The sequence below is a fragment of the Rana temporaria genome, chromosome 9, assembly GCF_905171775.1.
Source record: "Rana temporaria chromosome 9, aRanTem1.1, whole genome shotgun sequence".
In the NCBI taxonomy this organism is placed as follows: domain Eukaryota; kingdom Metazoa; phylum Chordata; class Amphibia; order Anura; family Ranidae; genus Rana; species Rana temporaria.
The window spans coordinates 128,315,823-128,342,906 of NC_053497.1; the positions used below are offsets into that span (position 1 = coordinate 128,315,823).

A 27,084-nucleotide genomic window follows, 5' to 3' on the forward strand; every position below is an offset into this window, starting at 1 on the left:
ACGTTAGGCTCTCCTACCTGAATCTAGCTAACCAGACTTTGGCCCAAACCCTGGGTGCAGTTCCAGATTTCACCCAATATATTTTCTCCACTCCTGCAGGTTTACAAGTCTCGGAAGATGGGCCGCATCCTTGCAGTTGACCGCTTGTGCATGGGTGTCCAACCAGGAGAATGTTTTGGGCTTCTTGGTGTAAATGGAGCTGGAAAGACCACCACATTCAAAATGCTCACAGGGGATGAGAGCACCACTGGAGGAGAAGCTTTTATCAACAGACAAAGGTGCGAGCAGAGGCTTATCTTCAAGTGTAAAATAATTTATTAAAGTAGAGGCCATCTACCCACTTGTAGGCACAAAGAAAAAAAGCAAAGCTAACAAATTTGTAAATTGAAAGGTAGAAAATGATTAGTCACAGAGTTTTCTGATTTGCGAGGCTCTTGGTGGTTTGTTTGAGTTCTCTCAAGATATCCATTAATGTCTAATACATGATACCACCTGTTTTTCTCTTTGGCAGTATCTTGAAAGAACTCCTTCAGGTTCAGCAAAGTATTGGTTACTGTCCACAGTTTGATGCCTTGTTTGACGAACTTACGGCCCAAGAACACCTCGAGCTATACACCCGTCTTAGAGGGATTCCTTGGAAAGATGAGGAAAGGGTGAGTTATATTTAAAGAGTTAGTTTACCAGAAAATATTTAATTTACGAGTGGGTTTTGTTGGGTTGCTTGTTGGCTAAGGCCCCTTTCACACTGAGGAGTTTTTCAGGCGGTACAGTGCTAAAAATAGCGCCTAAATACCGCCTGAAAAACTCCTGCCCAGCCACACTGAGGCGATGCGCTGGCAGGAGAGAAAAAAATCTCCTGCAAGCAGCACCATTGGAGTGGTGAGAGGAGCGGTATGTATACCGCTCCTTCACCACTTCCCATTTAAGACAATGGGAAACCGCGGTAATACCGCCTGCAATGCGCCTCTGCAGAGGCGCATTGCAGGCGGTATTAACCCTTTATCGGTCGCAAGCGGGGGTTAATACCGCACCGCTAGCGGCCGAATCCCGCGGCAATTCCGGCGGTATAACGCCGCTATACCGCCACCGCACCTCCCGCCTCAGTGTGAAAGGGGCCTAATTGTATAGCTTTGGGCCTCAGAATCCAGGGTTCCTCTCCACTGGACACTGTTTATCACTGGAGCTTGTAGTGTCACAAGCTTTTAACTGCTATGCTAAATCACTCTTCCCATACAGTCCCAGGTCCTCCTTTTCAATACGTTATTACACAACAGAAATTCTATTATAATATTAAAGGGGTTGTAAAGGTTCGTTTTTTATTTTCTATATAGGTTCCTTTAAGCTAGTGCATTGTTGGTTCACTTACCTTTTCCTTTGATTTCCCTTCTAAATGTTTTTTTTCTTGGTCTGAATTTCTCACTTCCTGTTCCTCCTCAGTAAGCTTGCCCCCATCATCCATGGGGGTTAGTCAGCCAGAACAGCTCACTGGGGAGGAACAGGAAGTGAGAAATTCAGACAAAGAAAACAAAGAACAAAAACATTTAGTAGGGAAATCGAAGGAAAAGGTAAGTGAACCAACAATGCACTAGTTTGCCGACTGCCGCACGACTATTTACGTCGACAGAATGGCACGGGCAGGCAGATTGGCGTACAGGCAAATTTCAGTGACCCTTAAAAAATCTGAATCCAGCGCCCTGTTTGTTCTTGTGTTTGGACCGGGCACATGCTGGAATACCAGAAGCAGTGCTGGTTCCAGGGTAGGCACACCACAGTGCCTGATATAGCCGAGATATGCTATCGCCCAGAACTTCCACTACTTCCGGGCTCTGGACAACAGCAGCTTGCAATGTTGGGGGCCTGTAACAGCTGACAGTTAGTACAGGTTCTCTTTAAAACTTCTCCACTTCAAAAACTAAAAATCAGACAATATAGCTAGCCATTTCTGTGCACCATGTTTTTCAGTCCATTTTAAGGCTGTGGATACTTTAGACAGAGATACCCATTCACTTTATAAAACATAAATACTATTTTACTATTACCCTCTGGAAATAATAAATCTTTCAGCCTGTACAAGGGTGGGGAAACCAAATTTGTAAAAATATGTATTTTTTAAAATTGGTTGCTTTAGAGCCGGTTCACACTGGGGAGGCACGACTTTGGGGGCGACTCGGCAAGGCGTCCTGAAGACGACTTCAGAGGCGACTTGCAAAATGACTTCTGTATAGAAGTCAATGCAAGTCCCCCCAAAGTCGTACAAGAACCTTTTTCTAAGTCGGAGCGACTTGCCTCGCTCCTATTAGAACGGTTCTATTGCATAGAATGGGACGCGACTTGTCAGGCGGCTGAGTCACCTGACGAGTCGCCCCAGTGTGAACCGGCTCTTACTGTGCTGCCCTTTTATTAATCACAAATTTGGCGATATGCTTTAAGATTTTTGAAGTTGAAATATGAACAGGACCAGAAAATAGAACCAATAGTTGAAATATTGGTATGTGTATTTGTCATCATTACACAAGTGGCGTAAACTGTGCCAATACAATACAATGCACCTCCTGTATAAAGCTGGATGAAAGTCAACTAGCTGACCATAACAACCAGATTGTTTGTTTGTTTTTTGCTTACCCAAACCAGCCAGCTAATATCTGACTAGTTGGTAAAGGCAAAACATTATATTTAAAAGCCCACTAATGAAGCTCTGTAGCAATGGATTAATATGGATTACACCTATTGCCAATTAGGAGAATCTAGACCAGGGATCCTCAAACTACGGCCCTCCAGCTGTTGTAGAACTACACATCCCATGAGGCATTGTAACACACTGACATTCACAGACTCAACTAGGCATGATGAGAATTGTAGTCCCTGAACAACTGGAGACCCATGATCTAGACCCTTTATGAAAGTAGAAATGTGATTTATTGTTTATCATGCATGATGCAGTTATTAGGATGTTGTATTCTTGGCAGGTGGTGAAATGGGCACTGGAGAAGCTTGAACTGACTCCATACTCTGACAAGCCAGCAGGAACATACAGCGGAGGGAATAAGAGAAAACTGTCTACTGCCATCGCTCTCATTGGCTACCCATCATTCATATTTTTGGTAAAATGCAGAACTTAAAGTAAATCTGTACTCCACTTTAAATTATCAATACTGTACTCATCAAGAACACACCCCATAAGCTGGCCACTTATCACCTGTATTGGACAGAAAAGGCTCTTCTGCGCCTCTATGATTTAGGGTCACTAAAGGATTTTTTTTTTTTTAGCTAAATAGCTTCCTTTACCTTACTGCAGTCCTGGTGTCATGTCCTCATTGTTCATTTTTGCTATGATGTTGCTGTAATCCTTCTCTGTTCTGGACACTTCCTGGTTGTCTGTTTCCTTATGAAAAACATAATGGGAGCTTTTACTGTGTGTCTAAAACCCCTCAGAACCAATCAGTTACATTTTAAAAACAAACACTGCCCTGTATTGGCTCTGTGTCTCTGTACTTCACAGAAAAATGAAACTAGAAGGAAAATGAAACTACAGGTACATTATATGATTGATTTTGATCTATTTTTAATAATTTTTAAAAGGAATCAGTTGTCTCTATACCCTGTAAACAGTCATTTCAGCAAAAAAAAATAAAAAAAAATTCCTTTACAACCCCTTTAATTTTGTTACTGGGGCTGTGACTTTCCCTGACTTCATGACTAAGCCTTGGTAAGGAATGTGCCCATACTCCATATGGAATGTGTCCATATCTCGTTGAACAGAGGGATGGTAACATCCCTCTGTCCCACCAGCAAATTGTCATAGTGTCATCTTCTGTTTATCGCTATAGGATGAACCCACAACTGGAATGGATCCCAAGGCTCGCCGATTCCTTTGGAACCTTATCCTGGACATCATCAAGACTGGGCGCTCCCTGGTGCTAACATCACACAGGTATTATAGTGATTCAGTTAAAGCGGTAGTTCCCCTAAAAATAAACTTTTGACATTGCATTTGCTACATTAATTACAATTAGAATCGGCTGGTTTTATTGAAAAAATACCTCCGTACGTAGCGTTTGCTATATTCGTTCCCACCGCCACTTCCGGGTACGATGCTGGCGGTGGGCGTTCCTAATTGATGGACAGGCATCCGACCGACGCATCCATCGCGTCACGAGATGCCGAAAGAAGCCGAACGTCGGTGCGCATGCGCCGTATAGAGCCGCACCGACGTTCGGCTTCTTTCGGCATCTCGTGACGCGATGGATGCGTCGGTCGGATGCCTGTCCATCAATTAGGAACGCCCACCGCCAGCATCGTACCCGGAAGTGGCGGTGGGAACGAATATAGCAAACGCTACGTACGGAGGTATTTTTTCAATAAAACCAGCCGATTCTAATTGTAATTAATGTAGCAAATGCAATGTCAAAAGTTTATTTTTAGGGGAACCACCGCTTTAACAAGAATGTGCCTTTTCCTTTAGCAATGCAAAAATATGGAGAAAAACTTGGACAGCCGCACTCCAAAAAACGTTCCTTTTATTAAAACTGGTCATAAAAAATACATGCCACAGCAAAAATGAGAACAGAATCTGACGCGTTTCACACCGTTACACAGTGCTTAATCATAGCTTGATTTTTGCCCTTCCCTGGTCCAGGGTGGGCTTCCCTGGTGGTCCAGTGTGGCGATCCGAGGGGGGGCTGCACTGATAAACAATCAGCGCGAACCCCCCTTGTCAGGAGAGCCGCCGATCGGCTCCCCTCTGTCAGACGTGAATGAGGAAGAGCCATCAACGGCTCTTCCTGTTTACATCGTGATCAGCCGTGGTTGGACACGGCTGATCACGTGGTAAAGAGTCTCTGTGAGAGACTCTTTACCGAGATCGGTGTTGCGGGGTGTCAGACTGACACCCTGTAACAACGATCGCCGTGATGCGCGCCCCTGGGGGCGCGCAGCGGCTCAGAATCCTGAGGACGTCATATGATGTCCAGTCAGGATTCTACAACCACTTTGCCGACGTCAATATGTCATTGGCGGGCGGCAAGTGGTTAACTTCTAGTTGGGAATACTGGTAAGTACATATTCCAAGTCAAGATTACTGTCGAACCGTCTCTATTTATATCAGATCCGGCACCATTAACACCCTCCCTTATCCTCAGCATGGAAGAATGTGAAGCTCTGTGCACTCGGCTGGCTATAATGGTCAACGGACGCCTAAAATGTCTTGGCAGCATTCAGCACCTGAAAAACCGGTAAGAATATAGTCCTAAATAGACCGAGATCTGAAGTGTAATATCACTTTTTGTTAAGTAAAAAAATAAGGTACCGTATATACTCGAGTATAAGTCGAGTTTTTCAGCACATTTTTTTGTGCTGAAAATGCCCCTCGTCTTCTACTTGAGTCACCTTTTTGCGCCTGATCTCCGGTACTGGCCGGCTGTAGCTCCCCTGGACCCCAAACTTGGCACACATGTAGCTCCACTTTTCATCTACAAGTGTGCAAAGTTTTTTGTCCAGGGGACCTACGGCCGGAGAAGCACAGATTTTTCAATGTCGGGCACCCCTTCCATAGACTCCCATGTTAAACGCAAGTCTAGTCATAGGCACCACCGTGGGCTTATACTCGAGTCAATACGTTTTCCCAGTTTTTTGTGGTAAAATTAGGTGCCTCGGCTTATTGCACCTTATATACTCGAGTATGAGTTTAGAAGACTTTATTGCTTAGTACTAGATGGTTGAAACCAATACATTGCAGAGTGGGAGGGGGGCTGTCTCACACGATCAATCTCAGTTTTGTGTCAAGAGAAAAAAATGCAGATAATAGTTGTGATCCAGTCACTGAGCAGGAAATTCAATTTCTAGTGGCAGTCTGTACACAAACATTGTATAAGGCAACCCTGGATTTACCATAAACCATCATCTGCAATTTTGTCAGTTTAAAATAATAATGTGGCTTTGGGTTTAAATGAAAGATGTAATTTATTTTTGGTGAAAGTGGAGTTTTCTATTTAGTAAGGCCTGTGTGATTGCAGGTTTGGTGATGGTTACATGATCACTGTAAGGACAAAATGCAGTTTGAACGTCAAGGAAGTTGTACGGTTTTTCAACAGGAACTTTCCAGAAGCCGTACTCAAAGTAAGTATGAGCAACCCTCACTGTCCCTATCATTGAAAATGTTGCAATGAATATTAAACTAACCCCATGCTTGCTATTTTTTCTTTTTTTTTAACCTTTACTAGAAAGCACAAAGCAGGATTATATTTGTTTTTAAAATGACCCTGTGCTTTGTTTATACAGGGCAAACAGGTAATCCCCCCAGCTTCCCAAACAGCACATACCTTTCCTGTTCCATCACTCTGTTCAGCCACCGGAAGGACAGAAAGACGGCCCTATGTAAGCAAGTCCCTCCACTCAAAGCTTAGGACACAAGGCTAAAGCTGGCCATACATGGGTCACAATTTGACTGGTCAAGCAGGACCCGGCCCGAATTTTGATCCATGAATGGGCTAGCTGGTCAGGGAAGGGCTTTGCAGCCTTAGGCCTGGGGGGGCAAGTCCAGTCAAGTGGCCCATTTAACCACCGAATCAGCTCACCATCCATGCCCACCTAGTTTTATAACGGATATTGATGTTATGAAACAAGTCAAATATGATGCAATGTAGCAACATAATTTAATGTTAATAGCAACAAAAGAGGTTTAGCAAAAATAATTCTTCAGTGCCCATCAGCTCAGCCTCACCAGTGCAGTCTGATTAGTGCCCATCAGTGCAGCCTCAAGCCGCGTACACACGATCGGTTAAACCGATGAGAATGGTCTGATGGATCGTTTTCATCGGTCAAAACTGATCGTGTGTGAGCTCCATTGGTTATTTAACCATCGGTTAGAAAAAAGCCAACTTGTTTTAAATTTAACCGATGGATTCCTAACCGATAGTTAAAAAACGATTGTTAGTAGGCACAACCATCGGTTAAAAATCCACGCATGCTCAGAATCAAGTCGACGCATACTCGGAAGCATTGAACTTCGTTTTTTCAGCACGTTGTTGTGTTTTACGTCACCGCGTTCTGACACGATTGTTTTTTTAACCGATGGTGTGTAGGCGTGATGGACCATCAGTCAGCTTCATCGGTTAAAACGGTCCATCGGTCCGTTCTCATCGGATGGACTGATCGTGTGTACGCGGCATCACTGGTGCCCCACAGCGCAGCCTGATCAGTGCCCATCGATGCAGCCTGATCAGTGCAGCCTGATTAGTGCCCATCAGCTCAGCCTCACCAGTGTCCATCAGTGCAGTCTGATTAGTGCCCATCAGCGCAGCCTCATCAGTGTAGCTTGACTAGTGCTCATCAATGCAGCCTCACCAGTGCCCATCAGCTTAGCCTCATCAGTGCAGCCTCACCGGTGCCCATCAATGCAGCCTGATTAGTGCCCCTCAGCGCAGCCTCGCCAGTGCCCATCACCTCAGTCCCGCCAGTGCCTCTCAATGCAGCCTCACCAGTGCCCCTCAGCGCAGCTTTACCAGTGCATATTAATGCAGCCTCCTGTTTTCTTCTTTCCTACAGGAAAGGCACCACACAAAAGTGCAGTACCAGCTGAAATCCGAGCAGGTGTCCTTGGCCCAGGTCTTCAGCAAAATGGAGCAGGTGGTGGACATTCTGGGAATAGAGGACTACTCTGTCAGTCAGACAACATTGGACAATGTAAGTGAGAATCCCATGTGTGTCCCAAAAACAGTTACAGTTATCAAGATCAATATATTGGTATTCCTCAGACTAGACTACACTACTCTGCCAAAATCTGATTCATGTTCCAAATGGCTCCGCTTGTCTCTCACATATGTGACGTGAACGAAAGTGTTTAGAACAGTGTACACCAATGCATTTATTTCTCCATACCTTGGTCTATTTTCAACCAACAAAGGTTTTTTGGGACCCAATTTTTCAGTGGCCCATCATACCTGGGACTGTTAACTTATGGGACTGATGTAAATACCCACTAAGTTAATAAACAGAAGTCTGTATTATGCAGATTTGGCCATAATAATGAATAGGCAAATCAGTTGTAGATTAGATCTTCTACAGCAGTGGTGGGCAAACTACGGCCCGCGGGCCGTATACGGCCCGGCGGACCTTTTAATCCGGCCCACGGACAGTTTGTTAAAACAAGGCACTTTTCCCCTGTACGTAAATGTAAGGGAAAGGTGCCAGTAAAAATGGCGGCGATCGGCTCAGGGTCAGAACTGCGCATGTGCAATTCCCGGAAATACCCGAGAAGATCCGATGCTGAGCCGCCGAGTCTACCTCCTGCCCAGCCCACCTGCCTGTGCAGCCAATCCAGTGAGCGCATTTTCCCGCCAGCCTATGAACAGGCAGACAGGACAGAGGAGCCAGAGAGATCTGAGAGTCACGGTCTGTGACCTGAGCGGCTGCGGAGGGAGCCTGACAAGTCGGGACTGGTGGACTGGATAACAGAGCCCCACCGGAGCAACGGACGGACCCCTGCCAGTGCCTGCCCGACTGAGTGAGTAAATTTTGTGGAGCCTGCTGCCCGCCGTTGACTGTGTGTGAGGGTAAGCAGGGAGACAGCCAGGCTGGAATGATTAATTGATGGTGGAGGGAGGAGGGGGCTCAGGTGGACCTACCACAGGTCCACCTGAGCCCCCTCCACCATCAATAAATCTTTCCAGCCTGGCTGCCTCCCTGCTCACCCTCACATGGACAGGATACAGGAGATATCAGAGACAACAGAGAGATTGCATACAATGATTTTGTACAATCTCACCACTGCCATTTTTGTCTGTTAACTGCTGCCTGTGCCTGTCTGACAGCACTCTGCGTGGTTGCTATTAAAAATGCTCTATTTTAGCTAATTTTTTAACAGCATGCATGATGTTTTCTGTTACCTGAACTTGATGTGCTAATTAAAAGAAAACCCCTTATTCTGATGAGCAATTAGCTTGTGGATTATCAGTGAAATCATTGTATGCAATCTCTGTCTGCTGTCTCTGATATCTCCTGTATCCTGTCCGTGTGAGGGTTTTGTAAAATAACCATTTTTATGCTTTTCTACCTTAAAGCGGTAGTTCACCCAAAAATCACCTTTTTGCAGTTAGATCCAGCATACTGCTGACATCTGCAGTATGCTGGTCTTTTTTATTTTATTTTGGTACTTATCGTTATAGCCGTATCTCCTCTATGCCTCCGAGCGGGGATTACTTCCTGGTATAGGCGTTCCCTTCAAGACAAGCAAGTTGAGTTTAGCCTTTTGGCCCGGCCCTCCAAAATATTTTTAGTTTCTCATGTGGCCCCATCGAAAAAATAATTGCCCACCCCTGTTCTACAGTGATGGATAAGAAATAAACATTTGCATGTCTAAGGTGGAGAGGGGCATTGTTGGCCTCTTATTCTGAAAATTTCACCTGGCTGTCATGCTAAACCAATAGCTTTAGTAATTTGAGTCGCAGACCTGGAACAAGTAAGAAGACCAGAATTTCTGAATTCACCCTGACTTTCTGTCTACTTCCAGGTCAGTTATTTATAAGTAATGTAATTAAGTTAGGCATCTAGCATTTCCAGGAGGTCAACAATTGAAGCCTCTGTTTCTACAGGAAACCTGTGCAGAGAGAATTCTGTAAATTGCCAGTGCTAGTTTTGCTTGGTTGTCATTTACTGACCCATAAGAAGTAAGCAGATAAAGATGTCAGAATTGCATCTCTGCATACTTGTTTCAGGCTAGTGATGCCAAGCCCAATAAAGCCATAAAACAGCCAGACAAAAAGCATATACAGCAGTAGTTTCTTTCTCAGTAAAAGTGTCCCGTAATTCAATGTCCTTTATCTTTACCCACTCAGGTGTTTGTTAACTTTGCAAAGAAGCAGAGTGACAACCTAGAGCAGCAGGAGGCCAACCCTGTTTGTGCTGTCCCCTCCCCCATGGATCGAGTGCTGAGTCTCCTGCGACCCCGGACCACACCCACCGAGCTGCGGGCCCTAGTGGTGGAGGAGCCCGAAGATCTGGAGACGGATGATGAGGGCCTCATCAGCTTTGAGGAGGAAAGGGTAAGGGTGGAGAGATATCTACTGATTCCTACTTGTACAGTTATAACCCTGTGCATATATTTTTTATATATATATATAAAAAGGTAGATGACTGCTGGCCAATGACGACAGCAGTCATTGGCCAGGAACCAGCACACAGGTAAGTGCAAAGCAGGGGCGGACTGACCATTGAGTCACTCGGGCACTGCCCGAGGGCCCCATGCCACTAGGGGGCCCCATCCGGGTTGCCAGGCTCAGTAAAACCAGGGACAGTATGTAAAAATCTGTGTTTTTTTTTTTAGATCTGTCCCTGATATGTCCGAAAATGACATGCTTTTAATGTGAATATCCCAAGATTTTAGTTGCCCGCCTCTGCACTACCTCCTGGCGTAGTGGCCATCTGTAAGCCAGAGGGGCCCCATAATCTTCTATTGCCCGGGGGCCCCATGAGTTGTCAGTCCGCCCCTGGTGTAAAGTGTCAAGACAACTGATATGCACATGCTTCTTCTGGGTCAGTGACTCTGTTAGGCTAAATATACTGAAGCAGTGGAAAGTTCACTCAGCCAAACATACCTGTGTTCACTCTAAAGAGAACCTGCTTTTTGCCCAGGCAGGAAAATGACATTTGCTTGATAGCTTCTTACATGTTTTTATTGCTGTCTGCTTCCCAGCTGAGGTGATTCTCCTTCTCCGTTTGTCCTGGTGAACATAAGATATAAAGAAATACAAAATATTAGTCTTCACTGCAACAGAAGAGATTTCTTCTTCTGCTTGTTTCAGTCACAGTTGCCCTGGGAGGAATTTTCCCTCACTTTGGAAAGATTTCATTTCACTTCCTGTTGTGTCACCAGGGCAGAAAGTCAAGGGAAATAGAACCCTGCTTTTTTAACGACGACACTGGGCACTGAAAGGCTGCATTGATGGGTGGCACTTATAGGCATCACTGATGGCAGTGGCAGGCATTGCACTGATGGGCATCTGCCTGGTGGTTCAGGGTGGCATCCCTGGTGGTCTTAGGCAGGCATTCGTGGGGGGGCTGCGCTGATAAACAATCAGCACAACCCCCCCCCCTTTGTCAGGAGAGCAGCCGATCGGCTCTCCTTTACTGGCGTCTGTCAGATGTGAGTGAGGAAAAGCCGATAAACAGCTCTTCCTGTTTACACTGCGATTGGACGCTGATTTCCATCAGAGGCTCTTTACCGAGATTGAGGTTGCGGTGTGTCAGACTGACACACCACACCAGCGAGCACCACGCTGCATGCCCCCCCCCCCCCCCCCCTGATGCTCGATTGCAGCTTATTCTGCTGAAGGTGGAAGTACTAATGAACAAACAAAAATAGGCAATGAAGAAGCTAGTCAGTAGCTGCCAATATATGAAAGTGTTCACACAACAGGATATGTAAAAAAGTAGAAACATTTCTTAATATTAAATACTAAACACTAATCTATAATCAATATAACAGAGTGTAATGCCCTGTACACACGATCGGTCCATCCGATGAAAACGGTCTGATGGACCGTTTTCATCAGTTAACCGATGAAGCTGACTGATGGTCCGTCGCGCCTACACACCATCAGTTAAAAAAACGATCGTGTCAGAACACGGTGACGTAAAACACGACGTGCTGAAAAAAAAAACAAAGTTCAATGCTTCCAAGCATGCGTCGACTTGATTCTGAGCATGCATGGATTTTTCACCGATGGACGTACCCACAAACAATCGTTTTTTTTTCCTATCGGTTAGGTATGCATCGGTTAAATTTAAAACAAGATTGAATTTTTTTAACCGATGGATAAATAACAGATAGGGCCTACACACGATCGGTTTGGTCCGATGAAAACGGTCCATCAGACCGTTCTCATCGGTTTGACCAATCGTGTGTACGCGGCATAATAGTTAGAGGATAATCTTCATAAAAATGCAAAAAAACAACTGTGCAAAAACGACAAAGTGCAAAGCTATGTGTTCAAAAATGTGCAAAAAAGCAGTCTAATATGTGCAAAAGGAATTTTCAACAATAAAGTGCACTATTAGTGCGCCCAAAAAGTGACTAGTAATGTAGAAGTATAAAGAAGTCCATTCAGAAACAACAGTTCATTGAAAAAATGTGCATACAGCAGTGAAATCCAGTTCATCCCAGTGTTTCCACCATCCATGGTGCGCTAATGGTTTTCCCCCCAGCCTTTATTGTTTTTTAATAAATCTACTTTGAATTACTACACTATGGAGCCCCCCTCTTTCATTACATGTTAACCGGTATTTGAGGAGTTTGGAAAGAGATTTCTCAGTCACCGATTGGCTGGTCCTGGATACCATTAGTGTGCTTTGAAGGTTCGACTCGACCTGTAGGGGTCTTCTGATGAGGTGAGAGGCTGGGGGGCAAACCATTAGCGCACCGTGGATGGTGAAAAAACTGGGATGAACTGTATTTCACCGCTGTATGCACTTTTTTTCCATGAACTGTTGTTTCTGAATGGACAGCTTTATACTTCTACATTACTTGTCACTTTTTGGGCGCATAGTGCACTTTATTGTTGAAAATTCCTTTTGCACATATTGGACTGCTTTTTTTGCACATTTTTTAACAAATCGCTTTGCACAGTCAATGAGGATTCATTATTATCGCATTGTTTTTTTGCATTTTTATGAAGATTGTCCTTGGTAACCATTACAGTGTTCTATTGATTATATGGAAATGGTGGATAGGGTCTGGTTGGCCTAGATTAGAACATATACACAAAAACGCACCTCATCCCAAAAAATAGAAGAGAAAATATGGACAATGGTGGGACTATAACGGTGCAATATATAGAACAGTATAACAAAAATATGTTTAATAATTTATTAAAAATGTATCATAATACATAGTACATTGTGAAACCAGATGGTTTGATAAGAACACATATGGTTAAACATGCGTTTACAAGGTTATTACAAAATCCCGTTTGTAATATGAACAGCAGATTATATAGGAAGAAATCACAACTCAGATGATAAAACCCAATATATTTCGCCTTTTTGTGGCTTCTTCAGGGGTGTAGTTGAGATCAGAAATCAGCCAGTTCTGCTATTCCAGGACGGAGCGAGGGGGGGATGAAAAGAGAGACAAATGACTAAATCCCCGATCCTGCCAAAGTAGGCTAGACAGCATGAAGCCGCAGCCACACGCGGAAGGTGGTGCGGGGCCCTAGACCAATCCGTGCCGCGTGTAGAGGTCAAAAGCCCATCCACAGGAGGGGAGAGCAGAAGGAGAACCAGAGGGTTCAAACAGCGCGTAAAGCAACTGTGAGGATAAACAAGAAGAGCCCAAATGCTGGAATCAGCACAGATCCTGGTTCAAGGACTCAACATGTATCTGTCTCCCCACAACAGGCGTGCAGGTTATTACATTTTGATTATAAACTAGCATTAGACCGTGGCCATCTTAAGTGTGGGCATCTGAAGCCAGACTGTATTACTTCCTTGATTTCAGCATTGCAGAACTCGCACATGCTCAGTGCTGCACAAGCAGTGTAATTGGTTTCTGGTCAGGTTTCCATAGCAACAGCAGTGTCAGAGGAAGTTGCAAACCTCTCCTCCCCCCTCCTCCCTCCAGGAACCAGTAAATATACTGCATGTAAAACAAGCAACACACACACATATCTACACTCAGCGGCTACTTTTTTCTGTACAGCTTTTCATAAAAGAAAAATAATAATATCAGAAACAAAATTCATTTATGCATCTAGATGTATTAGACAACTTTATTGAAGTTCAAACTGCGTATATTAATAGTGAAAAATGGGGCTTGTGTTCTGGTGTTATATGGGATGGTGGGAGTATTTCAAAATATATGTAGCGCTCACCCCCAAAGGAGCCGCTGATTAGTTTGGGATCGGCGTATTAAGTTGCCCTCTTAATTTTGTCTAGGGGTGATATTTGTGAGTGTGGATAGGAGCGAGTGTCCAGACATCAAATACGTTTCCAATGCTTTATTCCAAGGCCCGACACGGCCAACATCAACATGGCACACAATAGAGAAAGGTTGATGAGCATGGAGAGAACTTTAGTATCAGGCCTTGGATATGAAGGAGAGCAAACCTGCTCTCGGCAATAATTTAGCTCAACTCGTCGCCACTCCAGCTAGAGTGGGTAAAGTGCCCCCGGACAGGCGGTTGCCACGGGCCTGGCAGCCGGAGTGTCACTTGCAAATCACTGGGAGGAACAGGCCCCTGCCACAGGCTTAAAGATTTTAGGTATAAGGGATTGAATAGAGTTAATCCTCCCAGTTAGTTCAAATAAGGGTCACCAATTGACAGCTTTAGTGTACCTGTCATGCTACGTGGTGACCGGATCCTCGATGGTTGGTCTAGGCCTTCCGCACAACCTCTATCTCTAGGTTCTCCCCGAGCCGTTCCCCCACCGTACAGCTCCCAGCTTAGGATCCTCTCAGTGAAGGTCTGGGACCCAGCAAGTCGCTGGGGCCCCTCTCAATGTCAAAGTGAAACTCTGCATGGCGCGCAGCTTCGGTCAAATAGGACACGGTGGCAGGGCCCATGGATGCGCGCACCCTGAAGGCGGATGCCGCACCTGGAACTCGGGGCCCCGCACAGAACAGAACAGCTAATGGCGGTTGCCACAGATATACCCCCTCCCAGCATGCCCAACGAGGGAACCACTCCTCTGATTGGCTGCTCGGGGAAGGTGGGTCTGTCAGGACCCCTCTAGCGCAAACTGTCGCCCAGGGGTGGTAACGCACCCCTGGAGAGCAGACTGACCTACAGGACAGTTCTGAATTGACAACAGCCCGAATTTCAACAAATTGTGAATGGGAGTAAACTAATCCTCCCATTCCCCACTAACTCTGGTGTAGTACCCATACTGAAAGTAATGGGGCGCTACATATAGATAATCGTTGAGTAAATATTACCCCATCACATAGACCCGCCCCCCCCAAATCGCATCGCCCAAGCACATTACATTGCGCCCCGCCAAATCACACCACCCCGCCACCAAATCGCATCAGCACATTGCCGCCACCAAATTGCATCGTCCCAGCACATTGCATTTCCCCCGCCAAATCACATCACATCGCCCCGCCCCCAAATTCCACCCCCCCAAATCGCATCGCCCAATCACATTGCATTGCCCCCGCCAAATCGCATCACATCGCACCACCCCGCCACCAAATCGCACCGCACCAGCACATTGCATTGCCCCCGCCAAATCGCATTACCCCGCCACCAAATCGCATTGTTCCCACCAAATCACAGCACACCGCACCATCACATCACCCTGCCACCAAATCGCATTGCCTCCCACCAAATCGCATCTCACCAACACATTGCATCACCCCGCCACCAAATCGCATCACATCACACCAGCACATCGCATCGCCCAAACACATTGCATTGCCCCCCACCAAATGGCAGCACATCGCATCGCCCAAACACATTGCATTGCCCCCCCACCAAATCGCATCACATCGCCCCACCCCCAAATTGCATCACATCGCCCCAGCACATTACATTGCCCCCCGCCAAATCGCATCGCCCCAGAACATTGCTTCCCCCCCGCGCCAAATTGCATCGCCCCCCCCCACCAAATCGCATCGCCCAATCACATTGCATTGCCCCCCACCAAATCGCATCACCCCCGCCACCAAATTGCATCACATCGCATTGCCCCAGAACATTGCCCCAAATCGCATCGCACCAGCACATCACATCACCCCGTCACCAAATTGCATCGCCCCAGAACATCGCTTCCGCCCCCCCGCCAAATTGCATCGCCCCCCCCCCACCAAATTGCATCGCCCAATCACATTGCATTGCTCCCCGCCATATCGCATCACATTGCACCATCACATTGCATCACCCCACCACCAAATCGCATCGCCCCAGAACATCGCTTCACCCCACCAAATCACATTACCCCAGCACATTGCATTGCCCCCCGCCAAATCGCATCACCCCGCCACCAAATCGCATTGCCCCCCACCAAATCGCATCGCCCCAGAACATCGCTTCCCCCCGCCAAATTGCATCGCACCAGCACACATTGCATTGCCCCCTACCAAATCGCATCACCCCCCACAAATCGCATTGCCCCAGCAGATTGCTTCACCCCGCCACCAAATCGGATCGCCCCAGCACATTGCATTGCCCCCCACCAAATCGCATTACCCCGCCACCAAATCGCATCGCCCCAGAACATCGCTTCCCCCCGCCAAATTGCATCGCACCAGCACATTGCATCACCCCGCCACCAAATCGCATCGCCGCAGCACATTGCATTGCCCCCCACCAAATTGCATCGCCCCAGAACATCGCTTCCCCCCCTACAAAATCACATCGCACCAGCACATTGCATCACCCCGCCACCAAATCGCATCGCCCCCCGCCAAATCGCATCACCCTGCCACCAAATCGCATTGCCCCCCCCACCAAATCGCATCTTCCCAGAACATTGCTTCCCCCCGCCAAATTGCATCGCACCAGCACATTGCATTGTCCCCTACCAAATCGCATCACCCTGCCACCAAATTGCATCGCCCCCTACCAAATCGCATCACCCCGCCACCAAATCGCATCGCCCCAGCACATTACATTGCCCCCGCCAAATCGCATCGCATTGCCCCCGCCAAATCACATCACCCTGCCACCAAATCGCATTGCCCCCCGCCAAATCACATCACCCCAGAACATCACTTCCCCCCGCCAAATTGCATCGCACCAGCAGATTGCATTGCCCCCGCCAAATCACATCACCCTGCCACCAAATCGCATTACCCCCCGCCAAATCTCATCACCCCAGAACATCGCTCCCCCCTGCCAAATTGCATCGCATCACCCCACCACCAAATTGCATTTCCCCGCCAAATCACATCGCACCAGCACATCACATCGTCCCGCCCCCAAATTGCATCGCCCCAGCACATCACATTGCCCCCCGTCAATTTGCATTGCCCCGCCACCAAATCGCATCGCCCCAGCACATTACATTGCCCCCGCCAAATCGCATCGCATTGCCCCGCCAAATCGCATAACCCAGCACCAAATCGCATTGCCCCCCACCAAACTGCATCGCCCCAGAACATCGATTCCCCCTGCCAAATTGCATCGCACCAGCACATTGCATTGCCCCCTTCCAAATCGCATCACATTGCCCCAGCACATTGCATTGCCCCCGTCAAATCGCATCGCATTGCCCCCCACCAAATCGCATTACCCTGCCACCAAATCGCATCGCCCCCACCAAATTGCATCGCCCCAGAACATCGCTTTCCCACGCCAAATCACATCGCACCAGCACATCACATCGTCCCGCTCCCAAATTACATCGCATTGCCCCCCCCCAATTTGCATCGTCCCCCCACCAAAGCGCATCGGCCAATCGCATCGCACCAAATCACATTGCATCACCCCGCCACCAAACCGCATTGCCCCAGCACATTGCATTGCCCCCCGCCAAATCGCATCACACCACCCCGCCGCCAAATCGCATTGCCCCCACCAAATCGCATCACATCGCACCACCAAATCGCATTGCCCCAGCACATTGCATTGCCACCTGCCAAATCGCATCACACCACCCCGCCACCAAATCGCATCGCCCAAGCACATTGCATTGCCCCCCACCAAATCGCATGACATCGCATTGCCCCCACCAAATCGCATCACATCGCACAAGCATATTGCATCACCCCGCCACCAAATCGCATCGCCCCAGCACATCACATCTCTCCGCCCCCAAATTGCATCGCCCCCCCACCAAATCGCATCGCCCAATCTCATTGCATTGCCCCCCACCAAATCGCATCACATCGCACCAGCACATCGCATTGCCCCCTGCCAATTTGCATCGCACCACACCAGCACATTGCATCGCCCAATCGCATTGCCCCCCGCCAAATCAAATCACATCGCACCATCACATCACCCCGCCACCAAATCGCATCGCCCCAGAACATCGCTTCTCCCCCTTACCAAATTCCATCACATCGCACCATCACATTGCATCACCCCGCCACCAAATCGCATCGCCCCAGCACATTACATTTCCCCCCCGCCAAATCACATCGCACCAGCACATCACATCGCCCCCGAATTGCATCGCCCCAGCACATCACATTGCCCCCCGCCAATTTGCATCGCACCAGCACATTGCATCGCCCCCCCCCACCAAATCGCATTGCCCAATCACATTGCATTGCCCCCGCCAAATTGCATCACATGGCACCATCACATTGCATCGCCCCAGCACATTGCATTTTCCCCGCCACCAAATCGCATCGCCCCCCCCGCCAAATCGCATTGAATCGCCCCCCAGCACATCGAATCGCATCGCCCCCCAGCACATTGTACACAGAACATTGCATCTCCCACCCACCAAAACGCATCGCCCCAGCACATCGCATCGCCCACCAGCCAAATCAGATTGAATCACCTCAGCACATCGTATTGAATCACCCACAGCACAGCGCATCGTCCCCAGCGCATCGAACCAAACACATTGCCAACTGCCAGTGTTGCCAACCTACAAGATTGAAATGTACTGGCACGGCACCCGAAATTTACTGGCGCAGCCACGTTTTTACTGGCATTTCACAAAAGTTACTAAATTACATCTTAGGTGCAAATTTCAGTATTTAGGCTACAAAAAAGTACGCTAGGCAAATAGCAATGTGATTTAAGGAAGATATTAAGGTAAAAAAAACATATTTTAGTTATTTTCGATATAATAAGGGCAAATTATTTAGTCACATCACCCCCTGCCTCCATCCCCCTCTGCCACCAACATCCCCTGCCTTCACCCCCCTCTGCGGTGCCACAATCTCCCCCTACCTCTAATCTCCCTCTGCCTCCAATCTCCCCCTGCCTCCAATCTCCCAAAGGCCCCCTGCCTCCAATCACCCCCTGCCTCCATCGTCCCCTGCCTCCATCCCCCTCTTCGGTGCCACCAACAACCCCTGTCTCCATCCCCCACCCTCTGCGGTGCCACCATCCCCCTCTGCGGTGTCACCAACACCCCCTGCCTCCAATCACCCCCTGCCTCCATCCCCCTCTGTGGTGCCACCAACAACCCCTGTCTCCATCCCCCACCCTCTGCGGTGCCACTATCCCCCTCTGCGGTGCCACCAACACCCCCTGCTTCCAATCACCCTCTGCCATTAGCACCCCCTGCCTCCAATCTCCCCCTGCCTCCATTGCCCCCTGCCTCCATCCCCCTCTGCGGTGCCACCGCAGCCACCATAACCACCTGCCTCCAATCTCCATGTGCAGTTCCAAGCCAAACCGATCTTCGCTATTTTTACTGGCACATTCCAGCAACCATGGACATTTACGAACAGGGGAAAACGTGCCTGTTATTACGAACTGTCAGTAAAAATACGGACGGTTGGCAACACTGCAAATCGCATCGAATCACCCCAGCACAGGGCATCACAGGGGAGAGAGGCTGGGTAATGGTATACAGAGGAGACATGCTGGTGTAGTACAGAGTTTCCCCCCTCCCTCTCAGTCTGCACTTACCTGCTCAGTGTGAGAAAGTTCTTCTTGACTCTGATATGGGTGGAGCCAGGAGGAGACTCACTCTGACACTAATCTCCCTTCTCAGGCTGTCAGTGAACCACGAGTGCAAAGTACGTGAGAATGCCGCAGCTGTGCTGGAAGCGTGTCACACAGCCCGGGACACTCTCACTGTAGGTCAATAGCCACCCAATATATTCAGTTGCAAATTAGTTTCACATACTGAGCACAGAGCTGCGTGTGAAACTCAGTGTAATGGCAAAACACACCTGGTACCCTTATTTAAAATGGCCCTGGGCGCGATGCTACAGCCCAGGGCCTCCTGGGATTGATGACAAACATCTCCCAGGAGGCATAGCGGTACATAGATGACGTGCTGAGGCTCCTGCGGCCGCGGCCGGAAAGAAAAAGACATCAAGATAAAACAGCGAGCTTTAAAAAAAACAAAATGATATGCCAAAACGATATAAGGGGACATAACCTACAGGGGATGCAGCATAGTTGTCAAAGAGGGTGGAACTCCACTTTAAGTAAGCGCCACATTTTTCTACATTTTAGCTTATCTTGCTGGATGTCATATGATGCCCAGTCAGGATAACTGAACCGCCACCCAGCCGTCATTTTGCTATAGGCCGTGTGGGAAGTAGTTAAACTTTAAAGTGATATTTATGGAAGATTTTTCCCTCTATTACTTTTCTGGGGACAACCCAAAATTGGGGATTTTCTTTAAGGCTGGATTCACATCTATGCAGTTTTAGTGCTTTTTACAGATTTGCATTACAGTCCATTTAACATGGTTTCCTATGGAACACGTTCTGTAGGGAAAATCTGAAAAAATGCACTAAAAATGCATAGGTGTGAATCCAGCCTAACTTGCAATGATGCTGGTAAACAGCTCGTTAGAGCTTAGAGGGTGAATCTCCACCTGAGCCAATCAGAGAAGGCATTATATTCATTCATAAAATACAAGGTTTTCTGTGAATGGCTGAGCAGCACTCCGCCGGATTCAATTTTGTTCCAGGAACAGGATGGGAAGTCTCCATACTGCTGCCTAACACAGAACTGTATACTGTATGTAGCTGACAGTGGGCACCTGGTTTAGACCACACTGGTTCAAACAGTTATTTAAAGTTAAATAAAACAAGAGTTAGAATATATTCTGTTGCCCCACCCCCCGATTATATTTTCCAGTGATACATCACTAAAGTCAACCCAGCTAGTAAGTTTTGTCAATCTAAAACGTATGACTTTATCACAAATGTATATATCTAAAATCAAACCTGTGGACATGCATAATACCATCTTTATTGATGTATCACTGGAAAATATTATTAAAAAGGTTGAGCTACTGAAAAATGGTCTTACAGAACAAGAGTTTGGTGTAATGTCGGCAGACACGTTGGTTTCCCCCCCCCCCCCCTTTCTTATCTGAGCTTAATCCAGCAACTCTTGTCACTGTCTCCCACCTCCTCATTTAGCTGATTGGTAGCAGTGGGACCCATTGGCTCCCACTGCTATCAATCAAAAGGTGTGATGAGGGAGTGGGGCCGAGCCACCTGCTCTGTGTCAATAAATGTAGACCGGGTAGCTCGAGTTCCCCCCCGGTAAAGCAGGTTTTTGTTGGGCGCACTCACCGAAGACGGGCCTGGAGCCCAGAAGAAGAGGATCGGGCTGCTCTGTACAGGTTAGGTATATCATGTTTGTTATTTTAATAAAGAAAAAAAAAATAGGGCTGGGGAAATTAAAGATTAATTCCTCCATTTAATCTTTAATTCTTTTGATCAATCAAAATTCTTGACGTCACCGGACAGCCTGGACAGTGAGACTTACCCTGCTGGATGCGGGCAAACTGCACCCATTGGATTGAGGTACCTTTGCATCTGTGAAGCAGGAGGATGCATCAGGCTCCGTCAGGGGAAGGGGGCAAAAATAACCATAGTTTTCCTGTCCTAAGCAGTTTTGTGCAGACAATTCTTTGTGTATCTGTCCCATGCGAAAGACTGTTCAGTTCTTCAGAGTATATTGTCAATAAAATAAGATCATGTCTGCTTCCAGAAAATGTAAACAATCTGGTATGTCTGTGTAACTGGCTAAAATGATGCCTACTTGCCTACTATAAAGTGACTGACAGTGAATATACTAGATAAGTTTTATAATTAAAGTTAAACTAACTTTCTACATTTTTCTTAAAGTTTAAGAAAAAATTACTTACGTCAGTGCTACAGTTTGAATTTAAAACGTATTTGTGTGAACTGTAAAGTTAAGTCATGGATTGTGGAAACTAACTAGTGTCGGGTGATTGTATATAGTGTATACCACATTAACCACTGACTAATGCAGAGTTGCAATGCAAGGAGATCAGCTAAAAGTAGTTGGATCTGTATGTGCGTTATAATTAATCAAAATTAGTCGATTAATCTTTTTTTTTTTTTTTATCAATTAATCGAACACAACATTTTTAATCAGTAACAGCCCTAAAAAAAAAAAAGGTTAATATCACTTTAACTACTTGACAACCAGAAATTGTTGAAACAATCATTTTGATCAGGAGTATGTAATGTAAAATTTAGCATAAAGAATGCAGGGGTTCAGGTGTATATATTGGGGTCTGGAGTATGAAGTGGGCATTATAGTTCAGGTGTCAGGTTTAAGTAAAACACAGATTGCAGGCGATAGCCCATAAGGTGTAAGGTGCACAAGGCACAAAGCGCATGCGTTGATAGTGCATAAATAACAAGGTGCAGGAGTCAAGGGTGCATACCGTACGGAGCATGGGGGTTGGGAATAAGTAATACAAAGAGTGCAGGGAGTGGTCAGTGCTGCAGAACAAACAGAGCAAAGGAGTCAGGTGTGCATAAGGTATAGGGGAGAGGGAATATGTGATGTACAGGGGTCCGGAGTGCATAACATGCACAGAGAGCACAAGGGTCCGGAGTGCATAACATGCACAGAGCGCAAGGGTCCGGAGTGCATAACAGAGTGCAGGGGTTGGGACTGGATAACTCAGAGTGCAGGGCTGGGGGTGTGTAAGGCACAGAGTGCAGCAGTTGGAAATGCATAACACACAGAGGTCAGGAGTGCGTAAAGCAGTGCCTGAGAAACAGAGTGCAGGGCTGAAAGCGCATAAAGCACAAGAGCTCAAGGGGCAGGAGCACACAACACATAGGGTTCAGGTGTGTGTATAGAACAGTGCGCAGTGGTCAGAAGTATGCTACACTAAACATCAGAATAGGAGCATATTACCTCTGTATCAGATTGAAAAAGCTGGTGGCTACTGTGCAAGTTGCACTGTAATGCCCAAATTTCATAAAATTGTAAAAAGTCAATCAGTCACAGAATTGGGACCCGGAGCACATGCCCTGAGTGAATGGCACTGGCAACACCTATAAATAGTAAGCACCAACTACAGTAGGTGAACCCGATTTTGTGTCAATCTCGCTCTCTTTCTCAGCGAGATTGAGCACCTACGAGCCCCATCGCGGGAGCCAGCGCCGAGCTGGCTTGCCGCGATGGATACAGAGCCGTCATAGAAGCGACGGGAGATCCGACTTGGATTCCCGCCAATTCTACACGTGTGCGGCGTTTGTTATGAATCCTGAAGGGGAAGTCCCCGCCGGATTTTAAATAAAAATCCGGCATGGGTCCCCCCTCAGGAGCATACCGGACCCTTAGGTCTGTTATGGGTTGTAAGGAGAGCCCCCCCTACGCCGGAAAAAACGGCGTAGGGGGTCCCCCTACAATCCATACCAGACCCGTATCCAAAGCACGCTACCCGGCCAGCCAGGAAGGGAGTGGGGACGAGCGAGCGCCCCCCCCCCTCCTGAGCCGTACCAGGCTGCATGCCCTCAACATGGGGGGGTTGGGTGCTCTGGGGCAGGGGGGCGCACTGCGGCCCCCCCCACCTCAGAGCACCCTGTCCCCATGTTGATGAGGACAGGGCCCCTTCCCGACAACCCTGGCCGTTGGTTGTCGGGGTATGCGGGCGGGAGGCTTATCGGAATCTGGGAGCCCCCTTTAATAAGGGGGCCCCCAGATACCGGCCCCCCACCCTAAGTGAATGAGTATGGGGTACATCGTACCCCTACCCATTCACCTGCAAGAAAAGTGGTAAAAACACAAATAAACCACACAGTGTATTAAAATATTTTATTTTTCTGCTCCGGAGGCCGCCCCCTGTCTTCTTTATTAGCTCTTTTACCAGGGGGGGCTTCTTCTTTGACGTCTTCGGGTGGGTGGGGGCCGCCGTCTGGTTCTCTTCCACCGCCGGGGGGGGGTGGCTTTTAAAAAAGCCCCCACCCCCCCGGCGGGTTTCCTCCGGCGTCTTCGGCGGGGCTCTTCTTCTTCCGCTATCCCGACGGGTCTTCTCAACTCTCCGGGGTTCTCCTTCTGTCTTCGCCGCTCTCCGTTGTTGACTCGGCGCACCCCGGTTCTTCGTCTCGCTGTCCGGTGTCTTCTTCCGCGATGTACGTCTTCTCCTTCCGTGCTGTGATGAGTTCTTCTTCCGTGCTGTGACGTCATGTTCTTCACTTCTCTCCTTCTCCCGATGTTGCCACGCCGGTCCTCCTCGCTGAAATGACGGATGCGCGCCTTGCATCGGACCTATATAGGCCTCACAGTCCCATCATGCTCTGTACCTACCCATGTGATACCTACCCACGTGGTAGGTATCACATGGGTAGGTACAGAGCATGATGGGACTGTGAGGCCTATATAGGTCCGATGCAAGGCGCGCATCCGTCATTTCAGCGAGGAGGACCGGCGTGGCAACATCGGGAGAAGGAGAGAAGTGAAGAACATGACGTCACAGCACGGAAGAAGAACTCATCACAGCACGGAAGGAGAAGACGTACATCACGGAAGAAGACACCGGACAGCGAGACGAAGAACCGGGGTGCGCCGAGTCAACAACGGAGAGCGGCGAAGACAGAAGGAGAACCCCGGAGAGTTGAGAAGACCCGTCGGGATAGCGGAAGAAGAAGAGCCCCGCCGAAGACGCCGGAGGAAACCCGCCGGGGGGGTGGGGGCTTTTTTAAAAGCCACCCCCCCCCGGCGGTGGAAGAGAACCAGACGGCGGCCCCCACCCACCCGAAGACGTCAAAGAAGAAGCCCCCCCTGGTAAAAGAGCTAATAAAGAAGACAGGGGGCGGCCTCCGGAGCAGAAAAATAAAATATTTTAATACACTGTGTGGTTTATTTGTGTTTTTACCACTTTTCTTGCAGGTGAATGGGTAGGGGTACGATGTACCCCATACTCATTCACTTAGGGTGGGGGGCCGGTATCTGGGGGCCCCCTTATTAAAGGGGGCTCCCAGATTCCGATAAGCCTCCCACCCGCATACCCCGACAACCAACGGCCAGGGTTGTCGGGAAGGGGCCCTGTCCTCATCAACATGGGGACAGGGTGCTCTGAGGTGGGGGGGCCGCAGTGCGCCCCCCTGCCCCAGAGCACCCAACCCCCCCATGTTGAGGGCATGCAGCCTGGTACGGCTCAGGAGGGGGGGGGGGCGCTCGCTCGTCCCCACTCCCTTCCTGGCTGGCCGGGTAGCGTGCTTTGGATACGGGTCTGGTATGGATTGTAGGGGGACCCCCTACGCCGTTTTTTTCGGCGTAAGGGGGCTCTCCTTACAACCCATAACAGACCTAAGGGCCCGGTATGCTCCTGAGGGGGGACCCATGCCGGATTTTTATTTAAAATCCGGCGGGGACTTCCCCCTCAGGATTCATAACAAACGCCGCACACGTGTAGAATTGGCGGGAATCCAAGTCGGATCTCCCGTCGCTTCTATGACGCGCTTGCTGGGATGTGCTGTCACTATTCCAGTGAGTGTGAGATGTCGGCGAGATCTCGGCACCCTGTCGCCGAGTATCAGCGCGACGCTGTCCTGCTAAAAGCACAATATCACAAACACCTACTGTAGCATTTTTTTTTTTTAACAAAGTAAGGGACACAAACGGCTAAGTAATTAAATTAATAAAATGTGAATTTCAGGGGTTTACTCATTTCATACTCTAGCCAAAACTAAAACATATGGCTTTAGGTATACTAAGTAGACCTGTTACTTTGAGGTAAGTGTGCAAAGTACAGAATTATGTTCAATACCCACTCATGTAAGTCAAAGGATAAGAGCTCCAAAGTTCACACCTTCAAAAAACACGTCAGCTCTCTTATTCACATCCTGACAGGTTCCCTTGATAACCTTTCACTTAAAGTGTTATTGAAGCTTCCTTTTTGTATTTGTATTGGTGACCATTGTCTTAGAGGAATAAAGTGAGGGAAAATACATAATTTTAGAGTTGTCCCCAGAACAAGAGATGGGGGACACCTGTTTTGGGGACCTTAGCCCCACTTTGCAATATTTCCTTCAAAATGCTAGGCACAGGTAACCTAATCTAACGATTGTCTTATCCTTTTTTTTTTCACCCTAGGCTCAGTTATCTTTCAACACTGACACACTTTGCTAAGAAGGGAACCCCATTCTGCTCTTCACAACAACCACCCAATACGCTGCAGACCACTGCCCATTTTTACAACCGCCCCAAAGCAAGCCTGGGGCAGCGGGTTATAGGAATGATGTACTGGAGGGTCGTGCTTGTAACATACACACGCTGACCTGGTCTTGGATGCCTGCGAATACCACTGACCATGCAATTGGGGGCTCTGTTCTGAAATGGACTGATAGAGCAGGCTCCCACAGCTGCTTGATAAATGAAACTGGGGGGCTGCAATACTGCCACGGACTGAAGCCCCTGCTCCTGAAGATGGCTGACACTCCAGTCGCTGCCGGTTGTTACCGAACTGATAAGACTCTCCTATTATTTTCAGGACATGGCATGGCAGCAGACATGGTGCTCTGCTCTGTGGGCATTACATTAGTTTTTCGTTGTGAATTTTTAATTTCTTTTTGCTACTTCCTGTGCTGACTCTGCCCCATCTCTGTGTGCAATATTATGTGCCAACCATTGTATATAGTGTCGCTGCAGAGAGTGCTCACAGCCAGCAGAAACCCTTGTGAGCATTTAAGAAACTGCACTGCCAAAAAAGAGAAAAAAATATTATTAATGAGAGATGTATGTGTTTATATAATGCTTTATTTTGTGTTTTCCTTTTTCAAAAATCGCAAATGAAAATGACCAAATATGTGCATTTTATTTGGTGTTTGTTTTCTGTTTTCATTCTTTTAATATGTAACTGTATATGTAGCAACTGGCTGGGGACTGGGGAGTACAAACAAACAAATGGCAACCACCCCAACCTATAAACGGCCTTTGCAGCAACATGGAAGGGCGATGCATGGCAAAAAACAAACAAATTCCCAGCCAGCCTGCAAACAACTGAATTGTCCTGTCTAACATTTCACATTAAAACCAGGGGTTTAGTTTACACACCATTGCAAATACATGCATAAGCTGCAACGTCATGGCACCCTAGTGTACTGCACGCCTAACTCTAATTTTGAGAGTCTCCTGATTTGGAGCACATATATTATTATTATTATTATTATTATTATACAGGATTTATATAGCGCCAACAGTTTGCGCAGCGCTTTACAACATCAGG

General features: G+C 47.7%; 1 protein-coding gene and 1 long non-coding RNA gene across 6 annotated transcripts in view; one reads left to right on the plus strand and one right to left on the minus strand.

Annotated features, from left to right (window-relative positions):
• ABCA2 (ATP binding cassette subfamily A member 2) overlaps positions 1–26,675 on the plus strand; it is a 264,957-nt gene extending 238,282 nt beyond the window's left edge. For 4 of the 5 annotated variants that reach the window (XM_040324468.1, XM_040324469.1, XM_040324466.1 and 1 more), the window contains 9 exons: positions 100–278; positions 512–653; positions 2,967–3,101; positions 3,828–3,931; positions 5,139–5,231; positions 6,012–6,114; positions 7,543–7,680; positions 9,831–10,037; positions 25,953–26,675. In XM_040324468.1, coding sequence (XP_040180402.1) covers positions 100–278; positions 512–653; positions 2,967–3,101; positions 3,828–3,931; positions 5,139–5,231; positions 6,012–6,114; positions 7,543–7,680; positions 9,831–10,037; positions 25,953–25,988 — 1,137 coding nt within the window. In that variant the 3' untranslated portion in view covers positions 25,989–26,675. Of the gene's footprint in view, positions 1–99; positions 279–511; positions 654–2,966; positions 3,102–3,827; positions 3,932–5,138; positions 5,232–6,011; positions 6,115–6,276; positions 6,685–7,542; positions 7,681–9,830; positions 10,038–25,952 lie in introns of those variants that run through there. The other variant, XM_040324471.1, reaches the window with a different exon arrangement.
• LOC120914036 lies at positions 3,343–19,618 on the minus strand. The gene is made up of 3 exons (XR_005743609.1): positions 19,530–19,618; positions 10,590–10,715; positions 3,343–3,382 (listed from the first exon to the last, which is right to left on the minus strand). It is a non-coding gene; the product is annotated as an uncharacterized LOC120914036 (long non-coding RNA).
• Positions 26,676–27,084: the final 409 nt, after the last annotated feature.